Raw genomic sequence first — 14362 nt, 5'->3', positions numbered from 1 at the left:
TGCTTTGTTCTGTTCATGTGTTCAGAAAATGGAAATGAAAATATTTAGACTACTTTTGCTCTGTTTGTTGTTTAGCAGAACTTTTGAAGAAATTGCTTGAGTTTTGTTCACAATTTATGATTTAGAATAAGCCCCTCTCCCTCTCTATAAAATCAAGGCCTCCTTTTCGAGGCCTTTTAAGGTAAAACCCTAAATGCCCACACTTAAAAATTTCTTATATTGCACTGATAAAGAATGAATATAATTATATTAAACCTGCAGTGATGGATCCAGTAAAGAGGAAAAAAACATAAGAACTTGAAGTTAAAACGTTTCAGCTCGAAGACCCCCAGGCCTTTCCCATCTTCCCTAGACTACCAACGAGCTGTTAAACATTCCCAAACAAGGATTAATTGCAAACTTCAGAATAATAAGAAACAAGTTCATCCAAATGACTTTGTACAAAATCCTTTATTTACTCCATGTTTCTTATTCAAAATATAAGACATCAAGTAGATTGTAGTCATCAGTGGTGCTGTAAATCTCCGCTAGTTCACATTAGTGATTTTTTGCTCAAATACTACCTACTGGGCTTTCCTCTTTTGTTGTATCTGTCATTTTGCTTGAAACTGTTCTTTTGAATCTTACTTGCTCTGTTTTTGTTTCTGGGATTGCCTATTTTATTATTATTTCCATGTTTTTGAAATTGTTGATTTTTTACAGGTCTTGTACCAAAGCCTTGGTGTCCTTGTTTCTGTCCTTTTCCAAATCTTTGTTTCTTTTTCCCTTTCTGTTCATTTTTCATTCCTCGTTTAGCAGTTATCCCACTGAATGCAAAAGCCTTTGGTCTTCCTTTCTTGACATCTTTTGATAAGCCTAAAAAACATTGTAAGAAACAAAGAACAAATCAAAGAACAAATTCTCCTCTCTTGTTCCCATGCTTTTCTTACAAAAGAACAGGGAAGAAGTTATTTAAAGTTCAACGAAATTTACAATGGGTGATCATATCCTTACAATGTAATTCTCATGACCTCAGGGGTTGAATAGGCATTAATATTACAAGGAGAAATTTGATGTTGATTGCCATTAGGGCTTAAAGGGTTAAGCTGAGAAAGATATACATATAACATTCATCATGCAATGTACATGAGACAAAGAAAAGAAGCTGAGAGGTCAATGGGAGTCGAACCCAAGACCTTACATGTACAGTACATTTACCAGTTAGATAAAATTATCTAATCCCTGAACTACCACTCGTTTGAAACCTGTATTCAAATTCTATCAATTGCCAAAATTACAGGAAAAAATGTAAAAAAAAAATATAAACAACAGGATTCAAGCCCTTTCATGACCTTCCACAAATCTGTTGAATAATCTTATGTGCAATTCCAGAAAATATCCACACACCCCCGTCCAAGGAAGGTTTTTTGTTTTGCACCCCCATCCCCCCAGGAAACTCCAGTTTTGCTTCATACTTTGCTTTTAAAATTTTATCTTCTAAGGCCCCCCTCCCACTAGGAATTTTTGATGACCTTCCATGGGGTGGGTATGGATTTTTTTTTTAGCAACTGCAAAATCACTGAGCTTTTAGTGGCAACTCATGGCAATGTGGGTAGTTTTCGCACACCAAAATTAGCATACAGAACACCTTGAGAAAATTTTTCTGATCCTAGCAGTATTACAGAACATGTGGTTTGATCATGTGACCAAGATTGCAAGATCACATTGGTCTGACTACCACCAGAGACTCAATGTGACATTTGTCATCTTAGTAGCATATGCAGGACATGTGGTTTGATCATGTGACCTATGAATGGAAGGTCACATGGGTTAAACCTCCATCAGGGACTCAAATATTTTCTTATTCTAATGAATATAATGTAATATTTTCATTACACTTAGCTTGTAATTCTTAATACCTTGCTGTGGGTTTTCTGACGAAGGAAAGATCCGTAAAGGACGGCCACAGAATTCTGTCTTGTTCTTTTTCAAAGCAAACATCACTGCCTCTTTTTTCTGTAACGATAATATCATAAAGCCACTATAAATCAGTATGAAATTATGATTAATATAACTTGTCGTATGTTTTAAATAAGTATGATTTTAGATAATTTTAAAGGCTACAAATTAAAAGTAAAAAACGTTACAAGATTAAGAAAGACATTGAGCTATAGCTAGTTTGCACAAAAAAACTGCCGCAAGTCAATCAACAGAGAATGGATATGACAAAATGTTTCTCGGGCCCCAAAACAGTTCAAACGTTTTAGGAAATGGACCCCTAAACTCAAGTTCAATAAACTAATTTAATTAATGTTACTTAACAAACATGAAATATTAACAGCCTGTTTTATCAACTCGGTCATTCACATTGACCATAACTATTTTACACAACTTATCACTGTTGCTCTGACTAGAATCTAGACCAACAGCTGTAGATTAATTTTACCTTGAAAAGAATGAATCCAAAGCCCTTGCCAGCACCAGTCTTATTGTCTCTAACTAGACGAACAGCGTCAATGTCTCCACAGTCAACGAACGTTTGTCTCAATGGCTCTTCCTCTGTATCTGAAGAAATTAAAAGACACAACATTTTATTGCCACATGTGATGGTGATTATTCTATACAGGACATAAAGCAAGTCCTGAGTTGAAATCTAGCAAAAGAACCCTTTTTTATCAGCCAAGGATCGCTCGGTTGAATAGTTTTGATACATTTTTTGTGATTGTTTTCCCTGAGTCCCACTGGTGGAAATGAGTGACAGATTTCCTATCAAAATAATAATATCATTATTATTATTTGTCAAAGCAACACATTGCTAAATTTATTAGAATCAATGACTTACCAAATGGTAAATTTCCAACAAATATTGACCTTGAATGATCATGCTAAAGGCAAGCAGCAGAAAATGTGTTAACTTAATATAAAGTAAAAATATTACAATACAATACAATACAATACAACTTTATTGATTCCATCCACTAATGGTTTTTCAGAAACCAATAATTACAATGAGACATATAAAAGAAACAAAATACAATATAAATACTGTAAGAAGATATCTAAATAAAGGATAATGCATATGTTACACATCCTCAGAACTACCAATGAATTAAAATACGACATCATAAGATTTGCATAATATTTATTGATTAATATTTACATTACTTTCATAAAAATATACAAAAATTAAAATTTACTTCTTGAACATTGGTTCAACTAAATATTTCAAACTTCATGATGTTGGACAGAATTAGAATAAATTGTTTTAAAAATTACTTTAAAAATGCTTGTTGCCCGTATTTTCCACCTACAACACCCCATATTTGCCACTCACAATACCCCGTATATACCACTCACAATACCCCATATTTACCACCTAGGTGGTGGTAATACGGGGAACGAACAACATTCGTAGCACGGCAAGTTGTAATGTATTACTTGGCCTTAAGAAAAAAAAGTGAAAAATTTAAAATGCACATAAAACAGCATCTTCACCTTATTGTTTTGCCCAGTTAAATCAACTCTGATGTGAAAACCATTAACTTCCATCCCATTGCTAAAACCAAAGAAACGTCGAGTCAGCCAGAAATCACAAATTATGCTGCATGAATGCTAGAAAGTTGCAAACCAAGTCAGAGAGTTAACAGTGCAAATCTGTAAACATTGGACACTTTGACTTAAAACTTGAAAGAGGAAAAAAGACATTTTATTAATAGTTATTTGTCAAAAATGACTGCCTCACTGTCTGCATGTTTGCTTAAATTTCCTGTGGTTTGAACTCTCAAATGTGAGCTATGGAAATTAAGATATAAAGTGACTCACTGTTAAAATATCTAATAAATATAATATTATTAATAAACTGAATAGGACAAAGAAAAAATGTGACCCCATGCCATTTGCAATAAGAGCCTGGATTAAGGTGAAAACCTTTTTTTTTTTCAGTGTTTAAACAAAAATGTGTGCACTGTTGGAACTGACTGATGCATTTATTCAAGAGGGGCATTTACATTTTAGAGGAGATGTTGAATCAAATAAAATTAATGCAACTAAATACACCATATGGTATACCTCCTTAACGATTTGACAGCACAATCCTTCTCTTTGAACACAACATAGCCATTGATATTGTGTCTGTCTGAATGCAACTCCTTCCTACGGATATCAAATGAATATGTCAATCAATCAATCAATCAATCAATCAATCAAGTATTAATTAGTTCTTAAGATGATATTTCAATCAATAACTTTACTTTTTCATCGCCACTTTTCTTGACAGATCTGGTTTAGCAAGTGCCTGAAAAAGAATAATGTATCCCAGTTAAACAAACCATCATTCTGAAATTAAAATTAATGATTATAATTTCTTTCTTTCTTTTACCAATCACAAGTTACACATTAAAAATGCCGAGAAAAAGGAAATGCAAAGAAGAAATGGCAAGGACACCTTTATAGGAGAAACCATAGGGCTAAAGGAATATAGCATCCCCATTTCATGCCAGAATTAATCGGCATTGTGAATTGATATTTGATTGCATTTGTAATTAACTTTAATTTCACTAATTATTAGTAAAATTATATTTATTTAATAATTATTAAAATAAATTATTTATTGCAAATTAATTTACTAGGCAAACTCTAGAGGACCAATGATGTTTCTGAGTTTTGGTGAAATATTTACACCAATTTTTTTTCTGGAGCCTTGTACAGGAAGAAACTAGTGTATACATTGTCCTTACTGGGCTATTATTATGCATAAGCCTAGAAATCTCATTTTTCCTAGTCAGTATCATTTCCATTCCTTTGATGTGTGAGTCAGTCTCACATTCAAATTAACAATTTGATGCAATGGAAATAGTGTATTGTTGACATTGTTGATACAACACAACATTACTATAAAACTTTAAAGGCAGTTCTGAATTCTCAAGAACTTAACATATGATTAAAAGTGAAATGAAGGAGGTTGGCAGTGGGTGGGAGAGGGCAGATGTTGGCCCAATGCATATTCTTGCCAAGACATGAATTCCAGACAGGCATAAAGAGAATGACTGAGTTCATGAATGATTAACTACAGCCCTGTAAATCACTAATGATTTCTTCAATAACATAAAATTACTTAATCGAATATTACATGCCAAGAAACAAAAACATACACAATAACCAAACCAATACATATACAATAATGCAAATAAACTCAAATTATACTGTAGCAAGACTTTATCAACCTATTTGAGGTGTGGCAGACAGAGATTTAAAAAAGATCAATATGTTATGCTCACACTGTTAGCACTAACAAACTAACAAACTTTTTGAAGTCATGTTTCATAACAATACCATAATTACTATTTTGCTCATTTACAAATAATATAAGTTTTAAGAATATTTATTGCAAAATGATGATCATATTTCACATTTATTCCAAGTTTAATCATAAAGTAAAATACTTGTCATATACATGTTGAAACAATTTTTTTATACATTTTTTTTGTAGTATGCTGAAACATTTTCACACCTTTTTTAAACATAGAAACATTTTTATACATGTACATTGTACTTACTAGTCTATATAATATAATTAATACAGGTGTATAACAATGTTTATACCTTTTTCCAGAGGAAAGTGTGTTTTTTCCCTTTAATTCATAATTTTAACAAGTATGTAACTATGCATTTGGATTTTTGCATATATTTTAAATAGAACTGTCTGTTGATAAAAAAAAATGACAGAGAAACTCATTTCTAAACAAGTCACAGTCTTTTGCCATCAAATTGTTCTAATTTCGGAGCTGAAAGTTTACCTTCCATGTCTTCTTTTTTAAAAAATACTCCAGTTTTCCAAGGCTTAAAAATATAAGAATTTGGAATGTCACCAAGCAGTGCTCCATAGTACGACATGGCAACCTTTGGGTGCACTGAGTCTGCAGCAAGAATATCAACTTCTGCGTGGTCATCGTTAGAAAGCATGTCTGCTTCACCACTCTCTTCCTTTTTATCTTTGATACTGTCATCTTCCTTGGCCATTTCATCACTATCTCCTGTTGAATTGTCTCCACTTTCTGTACTTTGGTACTCCGATTCCGTGTCAGTCTGAAAGTCTTCTGGGTTAAACCCAAGTTTTACAAGCAGATGTGCTTTGATAGCATAAACACCTTTGCTAACCACAGAATGTGGTGGTTCCTCCAGAGGATTTTCAGATAAATTCAGTCCTGTTAATGTCTTCAAGAATCCCATTTCTGCAGGTAAAACCGTGAGTTGATTCCTCCCTAGCAACAGTGTCTTCAATTTCTTGTGCTCTCCAACATTGTTGGGGATTTTACGAAGTTTATTGTTTCTAAGATCAAGCCATTCTAAACTTGCAAGACAAGTAAAGAAGTCCTCAGGTAAAGAGCAGAGTACATTGCCTTCAAGGTAGAGATATTTTAGACTGGAGAAATCAAGCTGGCAAAATCCACTTGGAATGTGTTGAATTTCTTTCCTTTTTAAATCCAAAACATCTATTGGCAAGCCTTTCTTTGCTGCAATTTCAAAGCCTTTTCTGATTGTCTTACAGTCTTTTTCCAAGTCATCCATAGAGTAAATTGTAGCTGTGAGTTTTTTCTTTTAGCTTAAGAAAAGTCTTCTTGAAGCACATATATTTAACAGCTTACGACAACAAATGGATGTTTCTATACCTGCGGTTTATCCTTTAGTGTACATATCAATTATTAATTATTGTACGTTTCAGATGAATAATTTATGTGGCAATGCTGAAATGTACTGGCTCACTAATTTATAATTTTAAAAATAAACAGCTGAAAATAAACTCCCATGGAAATAAAAAATTCCTTTGGTGTTGGAAACATAAATAAAGTAAGTTTAATTTGTACATGACTTTGTATAAAATTTGTTGTAAATTTTCTTACTAAATAACTAAAAGATTACAAAATTTATGAATTAAGCAAGATCATAAAATGTGTTATCTACTATTTTGTAGAATAAAATAAAACAAAGGACACAATTTACATAACACATACAGTTTCCAAAAACAGTCAAACGTTAATCAGGGTTAACAATAGTCAAGACTAAAATGTAAAAATTTCAAAATTCCTTCAAGAATCTAACTTAACCCTGTAAAAATAATAATTAGCAGCATTAGCTATAAATATGAGGTAAATCATTTAATATTTGAATTTGCTTGAAATCATTTATTATCAAAAAATTGACTAATTTTTTTCTAATTTTACATATTCAGATATTATGTTAATTTTTGGTGATGAATTTCAGACATTGACTTTATTTCTGTTACTTCGAACTTGATAACGGCATCATGAGGACTCTGAAACGTTGTTCAGAAATTATCGTCTATTTTCACTTGACTGTCTAATTTTTAAACATTTTAATTTGTAATTATTTACCCCAGCAAACGTTTTGTTGTTTTTAAGCTCAGATTCACTGGTCAGAGATTTTGCATGTGGCCTTGAATTAGCTCAGGAAATGTTGCTCCAATGTTTGATCAGCTACTTTGCACTTCATTTGCAATGAAAACCTGTGATTATGGGCAAGATTTTTGTTTTTATCATAAAACGAGGCACAAATTAAAGCAGTGGATAAAACATATATTGGAGCAACGTTTCCTGAAGGAATTCAAGGCCTCACAATGTGCAAAATCTCCAGTGAATCTGAGCAAAAACAGCAAAAAGTGATCTGAAAATAATGTCATTTAATATATAGGCTGGTTATACTCTCTGCCCTTCATATATTTCCTGTTTCCCACATTCTGCAAGTAAGTTACATGAACTTGTAACAACAATAATATATACATGAAATAAATAACACTGCTAATTTACAATACTTACAGCTGAGCGAAATCGCACACTCTCTACTTCGCCATAAATGGCAAACAGCTGCTTCAGTTTCTGAAAGAACAAAAATTTGAAGCATGTTGTTATTTGATACGTTGTCATTTATTAATAAATTTGTTCTCTTGATTTAAATTTTTTCAAACCAGTTTGATTTTGATTTTTCTTTGTTCCAGATTAGGTTTTATTAGTAAATACGTTTTACAATCATTCTAAAACAGGCTTGGAGAAAAATAAAAATTATAATTAAACTGGTTTCAAAATTTTCCAGCCACAACAAATTTAAACCACATATTCAATATTAGACAATATTAGAACTTCTAATAATCTAAGGAGGACTTTCCAGAATCAAATGAGTAAATTAAGTCATTGTTACCTACTGGTTGTTTTTAGAGCTTTATTGAATATTTTTTTAGCTCAGTCCAACTAGCACCCTGTGTACTATATGTACATATACATGTATGTTATTTAACTAGTGTGAGGTCCATGCCAACTGGGAAAATTTTGATTTAGTTCTTTTTTTCTTTTTGCAAGTTTCAGCGAGGTCCATAAACTTGCCAAAAAAGAATGATATCAATTTTTTCCAATATGGGCCAAACAAGCTAGTTCAATAAGGTTTTTGGTAAATACTATCAAGGCTTTACCATTGTTCTGTTCAAGTCCATGTGAAACTGGTTAATGTTTTTCATCTAGATAATAAAATCTGTAGCTCTTGTAGTAAAACTCTGACATGAAGGTTTGAACAGTTCCTACTCCATAAGTTTAACTTAAATCATTTTTGCTTTGTTTTTTGTCAAAATTGAAACACTTTGCGCCTTTCAAATGTACGTTGTAACGCAAGCGGCCCATCTTAGTGGTCCATATAGTAAAATTCAGACCATTCAGGGAGCCAATTAGAATGCTCCTTTTCAGAACAGACCAGTTCACCTAATAATAAGTCTATATAATTTGTATTTACTGAGGTGAAATAAAGTTGACTTATTATTCTAGTCTGCTGTCTTGATGTCTGGTATATACAACACAACTTTGTTACTTGTCCTGTAGTTTTATACATATACAAATGCAATAAACAGGCTGGTATAAAACTGAATTTTTTGCTGGACAGAAGAATAAGGTGCTATGTTAAAAAAAATGAGTCGAGAACTTATTACCTGATGTAAAGCACAGTTTATTACTTTATTTAATATTACTGGAATTCATATTTTTAAAGATCTGCATGCAGCTTACACATACAGTATATCTTAATTGGGATTGACTACACATGACACTTAGTCTAATAACGATAATTATTATTGTTATAATAATAATTACACAATCATGAAATTGCTCATTCCAAGCAACTAACCAAAACAAAATTATTTGAATGTACAAAGTTTCATTTGAGTTGTTTGAGGTTATGCATAAAAGAAACAGGTTATTTCCTGCAATTAGCCCTCAAGGCAAACATAAATAAATAAACAATTGAAATAAATATTTTTTTCTTAATCTTTACAACCAGTTTGCAAGCAAAATCTTTGGAACAATTCTGTTACTTTATAAGCGGGTAAACAATCGCTCTATGGTTTGGCTGCTCACCTTTCTAGTGAATGCTACTGGTAGATTCCCTACAAATACAGTTCTGGCCAGTCTCTCTGGATCTTCCACAGCCTCATTCGACTTGTTTTTCTTCTGTGATTTCTTCACTGGAGCTTCTTCACCTTCATCATCACTACAAAAGGGAACATTGTTTGTACTTGCATGTAATTTGCTTTTTATTTCTGTTTTGTCTTATTTTTCTTGTAAGTTAACCTTGACTGGTTCTCACATGCCATTGACATACATGTTGTAGGTTACAATAAATCCCAGGTTAAAATGATTTCAACCTAGGTTGATTTGTATTTTCCTTTGTTTAAGATGTAAATTACCCAACCTTAACAAAGGAAAATACAAATCAACCTAGGTTGAAATCATTTTAACCTGGGATTCATTTTAACCTACAACATACATGCCTCGCAAACTACACAGTCAAGATACTCATCTAATATGAAAGGTATGAGTTCATCTGCAGCAAGAAGATGGCCGATTCCTGTATAAACTATTGTGATTGGGGCTACTGGTTCAAATTTCAAAACAAACCTACATGTATACAATGTTACCAGACCTTCATTTCATGGGTTTTGGCTTAATTTCACGAACTTTTCATCCCTTCAAGGAAATATGAGTGAAAAGGTCACACCAGTCAGATGTTTCTCCCAAAACTGTATCCTTTTTGGGTGAAGATAACCAATTTGAAAATATTTGAAAATTAAGTAGTCACTTGTTTCAAAAGTATTTTCTATATGAAACCAGTTAGCTTGATGCCTCACTGCAGGTCTTACTGACTTAATAAGGATGACGATGACGATGACGATGATGATGACGATGACAATGACGATGACGATGACAATGACGATGATGATGAATCAGAAAAACTGCATAGATCATACACTCACCTCATTGGTACTTTCCTTTTTCTTGCCTGACGAGAAAATACTCCTGTGCCTAAAATGCATAGAGCACAATCAAATGAAGGGATTGATGGATAACTGACCTATGGTGCATTTTAGATCAGTTTTTGTTATTTTAGCTCAGATTTAAATTTACCAGGGTTTTTGCATATGCCCATGAATTCCTTCAGGAAACGTTACTCCAATGTCTTATCCACTACTTTGTTGCCATAAAACAGAAATCTTGCCCATAATCATAGGTTGTTACAGTATTGCAAATGCAGCGTAAAGCAATCGACAAAACACTTGGGCAACCTTTCATTAAGCCACGCCACACCACTACATGCAAACCATTTGGTGAATCTAAGCTAAAGCAATAAAAAAGCTATCTAAAATGCACTATTAAAGAAACTGTAGGTTTCATAACTGGTCCTTAAAATTATGAATGTTGGCAGTAGTTTTGTATTTTGTAAGATGTGGACGGACTTCTTGAGCTCCATTTTATAAAAAAATATTTACTGATTACGATACATTTCAGTCATGCAATCTTAAAAATACTCCTGACCAATAAGTTAAAAAGAAAAAAATTAACAAATGCTGAGTACTACTAATAATGCTGTTTACACATTCTGTTAAGAAAAAATAAAGAATCTCATGATTAAAAGAAAGCAATGTAAAACAAATTAGAATTATAGAAATTTGAATGGAAAGGGGGGTTAGTATGAAAAGTGATAGAAAGATAGCTAGATTATTTAAAATCACATTGCAGCCTAAAGGCTGAATTACGTAATTATTTACAAATCTTTAAAAAATATATTGCCATATGCAGTAGATATAAAATATATCCTCTTGAGTCTGGACTGTAGATTGAAATGCTTTAGCTGCTTTGAGTAAAGAAATACTCAAAAACCGCAGAGCTGATAAGGAGTGTGTACTGCCTGTTAGGCACTTGTCCCCAGTCAAAGTGGAGCTGTGGTGCTGCATTATTGGTGGGGAGTACAAATTATGAATGTTTGATTTATCAGCAGAGTTGATAACTAAAGGTAAATTGGCCATTGTAAAGAGATAATCATAAAAGTGCTGACATTTCAAGCTTTAGCCCTCTCATCAGTGAGAATATATCAGTGAAAGCAAATCCAATTGATTCGCTCTGATGAAGGGGTAACACTAGAAACACCAACACTCAAATCTCTTTACAGTGGCCAATTAACTTTTAGTTATCAACTCTAATGATAAACCAAGCATTCATTTAAAGAAATTTAAACACCACAAAGGTTCTGAAGAAAATGAACTAGTGATTAGTATTTAATTATTATATGCTGTGGTTCAGTTTTATCCTCAGCTCAATTTTTAGAAATGGTTTCATATACCTAACCACAAAAAATTTAGACAAGTGAAAATAATAAACTGAACAAAAAATAAAACTCAACCACAGCATACACAAGGGAAATATTCTCAATCTGATATTTGAGGAATCATTTCAGATTATTTGTTGGTGTAATCAGACTTGACATTTGAATAACATTACCTTCATTTTGTTTCCCAGTTTGTTGGGAATCTTCATTCTGTTTCTTATGAGTTGGTTCTGCTGCCTTCTTTGATATCTAAATGAAGGACGGACAATGATGAATGAAGGACGATGCCCACTTTTGTTACTACGCATACGTTCTGCGCATCTCAAGATACTTGGGTTTCCTATGAGCGGTGCCTACTAATACAGGGATATTTTTGCGCCATTTAAAACTACACAGAGAAAACAGAACTTAGCAAGTGCTCTTGGTATCCAAAAAGAAAATAAGCCCTGGGTAACCATGCATTTTTCAGAGATAATAAAGCTTTAATGTGGAAAAAAAAACACCATACATTGCTTTGTATTTTACTGCTTTTTTTGGATTATTGTTGCCTAATTATCTCTGAAAAATGCGTGGTTATCCCCAATTTTCTTTTTACAGCTGCAGATTCCAAATGCATTTGCTAAAATCTACTTTTTCCGCTAGTCACAAACTGCACAAAAAATAAAATTAATACTTCAGTATTAGTAGGCACCATCCTTAAAACAACTATAATTTTAAGGACAAGGCTTCCTTTTGCTACTGCACATGTTCTGCACATCTTGGGATTGTCTGAGAAACTCTAATTTCTTAAGGAGAAAAAAAAAACTACAGAGGAACCTCCATGTAAATGAACCTCAGTATATATAATGAAGTCCTTGGTAAACAATATTCTCCAGCCCCGCCTTTAACAGTGCAACACGCCTTACCGTGGCCACCCAACAAACTCTTTTTTACAAGTTAGCCATAAAATAAAAAATGACATGTTTTCTATAATTTGTTATTGTGTCACTTGCCTGTTGGACTCTGCAAGGAGGCGTGACTGTTAATCAAATTCATGTGTCCTGATTGGCTAACTTGTAAAAAAAGGTTTGTTATGTGGCCACAGTAAAGGCCGGTTGCCCTGTAAAAAGTATAGAAAAGAACCTCGATACAACAAAACCACAATATAATGAACCAATTTCCCTAGTCCCTTGGCAAAGTGTAACCAAACAAATACTGCATACAGCTGTAACTTTTTTTGCTTCTCACTCAATGAAAGTAAAAATGGTTTCAGCCCCCACATGCATCCACTTCCATCCTTAAAAGTATGTACTTGTACTTTTTCTTTCACCTCAGTTAGCACTGTGTAAAATTGTTTTCCTTCCTTTTTTTTTTTTTCTTTTTGGTTCAGCACAATGATAAACAAAAAAACTAACAGTTTTAAGGAAGGTGCCTACTTGTTTACGGCGCATGCATACATTTCGCGCTTCTCTGGATAATAAAAAAAAAACTGCCAGTCCTAAGGACAAGTGCCTTCTAAAACAAAGATATTTTGCAAGGTTTCTGACTGCACAGGAAAAGCAGATCTTAAAAGATTAAAATTGGAATCAAGTTTATTTCTACAAGGAAAATTAGGGGTAACCCTCAATACCATCAAGATATCAAGATACCCAGGCTTCAATTTCAGAAAGAAATTGCCATACATCATTATATAAAGTTTTAAAACTTTTTAGAATAAGTATCTCTGAAAATGTGTGGTTACCCTTAATTTTCTTTTCGGTCTCCAATAGTTCTTGCTAAGACCTAATGTTGCTGCACTCATAAACTACAGTGTAAGCAAAAATATCTCTGCCGTAGAAGGCATCATCCTTTTAAGTAAGCCTTACAATCATATCACCTAAGGATTAACTTCCTTAAAAGCTAGTTTTTATTACATATTGATCAAAAATCAAACAGTTGGTAGATATCTCAATGGTACTTTATGTTTGTTGATAACCGTCAATTCAATTTGTTGAATAAAAGTTTGTAATCACAAAAATTTTTAGGAAACACCTCATCGTTGCCGGCCAAAACAAACGCGGCTAAAGGGAAATTAAAGAAATCGTGAAAAGAAATTGAATGCGTGAACTCGCAATAGTCTCACCAAACCACAGCTGAACTCTAACACCATTTGAAAAGTCGACCAAAGTCGATAATCACCAATATTGTATGCTCGATTTTGATAAATTTCTGATATTTGTCGATTTGATTATATTGGTACTATCGGAATTTTCGATAAGCGACGTCCTGGCATGGTTTAACGAACAAAAAAAATGTACTGTAACACATCTGTCTAAAGGCTTGTGGAACTTTTCACTCAGAAAGGAAGTCTATTTACAGATTCATTTCAAAACGTTCTGCATAAAAAAGAGAACAACATGTCTAAATTAACACTGCACATGGAATGGACCGTTCCACTTACCTTTGATGCTATTGTCACAAACTGAGGTTGGATTAAGCTTGGAGAACTAAACAGCGCATTAAGCTCAATATTTTCTTTTTTTCCCGTCCTTGATTTCTTTTGTTTTGTCAGAAGGGCTTCAGAAATTTCACCAACCTTGTACCCAGAAAGCGCATTGCCGGACGCCATGTTGGTTAGCAAACACAACATCTTATACGAAGTCATTTCTGACAATGGATGGTCTCCACTGAAAATTTGCGCGCAGGCGGAAGTCTCGAAGCCTCGTCTTCATGTGCAATCAGGGTAGTCACAGGAACCTGCGCACCACGA

General features: G+C 33.3%; 2 protein-coding genes across 3 annotated transcripts; both read right to left on the bottom strand.

The window, feature by feature from the left end:
• Positions 1-431: 431 nt before the first annotated feature.
• Positions 432-14256, bottom strand: LOC146454304 (RNA-binding protein 34-like). Of its 2 annotated transcripts, none has more exons than XM_085095585.1 (12): positions 14054-14256; positions 11808-11883; positions 10286-10334; positions 9390-9522; positions 7803-7871; positions 4230-4273; positions 4048-4131; positions 3475-3535; positions 2822-2864; positions 2426-2544; positions 1899-1995; positions 432-855 (listed from the first exon to the last, which is right to left on the bottom strand). In XM_085095585.1, the coding sequence occupies exons 1-12, from the start codon at positions 14240-14242 to the stop codon at positions 560-562; spliced, it is 1260 nt and encodes a 419-aa protein (XP_084951711.1). In that variant the 5' UTR covers positions 14243-14256; the 3' UTR covers positions 432-559. The 2 variants fall into 2 exon arrangements, with proteins under 2 accessions (XP_084951711.1, XP_084951712.1); XM_085095586.1 differs by having other exon boundaries at positions 7812-7871; positions 14054-14255.
• LOC146454305 (uncharacterized) lies at positions 5592-6679 on the bottom strand. The gene has a single exon (XM_085095587.1). It carries the CDS (start codon positions 6544-6546, stop codon positions 5725-5727), a length of 822 nt encoding a protein of 273 aa, XP_084951713.1. The 5' UTR covers positions 6547-6679; the 3' UTR covers positions 5592-5724.
• Positions 14257-14362: the final 106 nt, after the last annotated feature.

Source organism: Pavona decussata, unplaced genomic scaffold, assembly GCF_977016875.1.
Source record: "Pavona decussata unplaced genomic scaffold, jaPavDecu1.1 SCAFFOLD_303, whole genome shotgun sequence".
NCBI classification, from domain to species: Eukaryota; Metazoa; Cnidaria; class Anthozoa; order Scleractinia; family Agariciidae; genus Pavona; species Pavona decussata.
This window is presented reverse-complemented; position numbering and strand designations above follow the sequence as displayed.

Bases quoted from the DNA above. Each gene is read 5' to 3' on its own strand.
- LOC146454304 (XM_085095585.1), bottom strand. From the start codon at position 14,242: ATGTTGTGTTTGCTAACCAACATGGCGTCCGGCAATGCGCTTTCTGGG. The intron at 10,335-11,807 runs GTAATGTTATTC...TATGCATTTTAG, and splicing joins AACTGGGAAACAAAATGAAG to GCACAGGAGTATTTTCTCGT. The intron at 4,132-4,229 runs GTAAAGTTATTG...TGATATCCGTAG, and splicing joins AGAAAAGTGGCGATGAAAAA to GAAGGAGTTGCATTCAGACA.
- LOC146454305 (XM_085095587.1), bottom strand. From the start codon at position 6,546: ATGGATGACTTGGAAAAAGACTGTAAGACAATCAGAAAAGGCTTTGAA.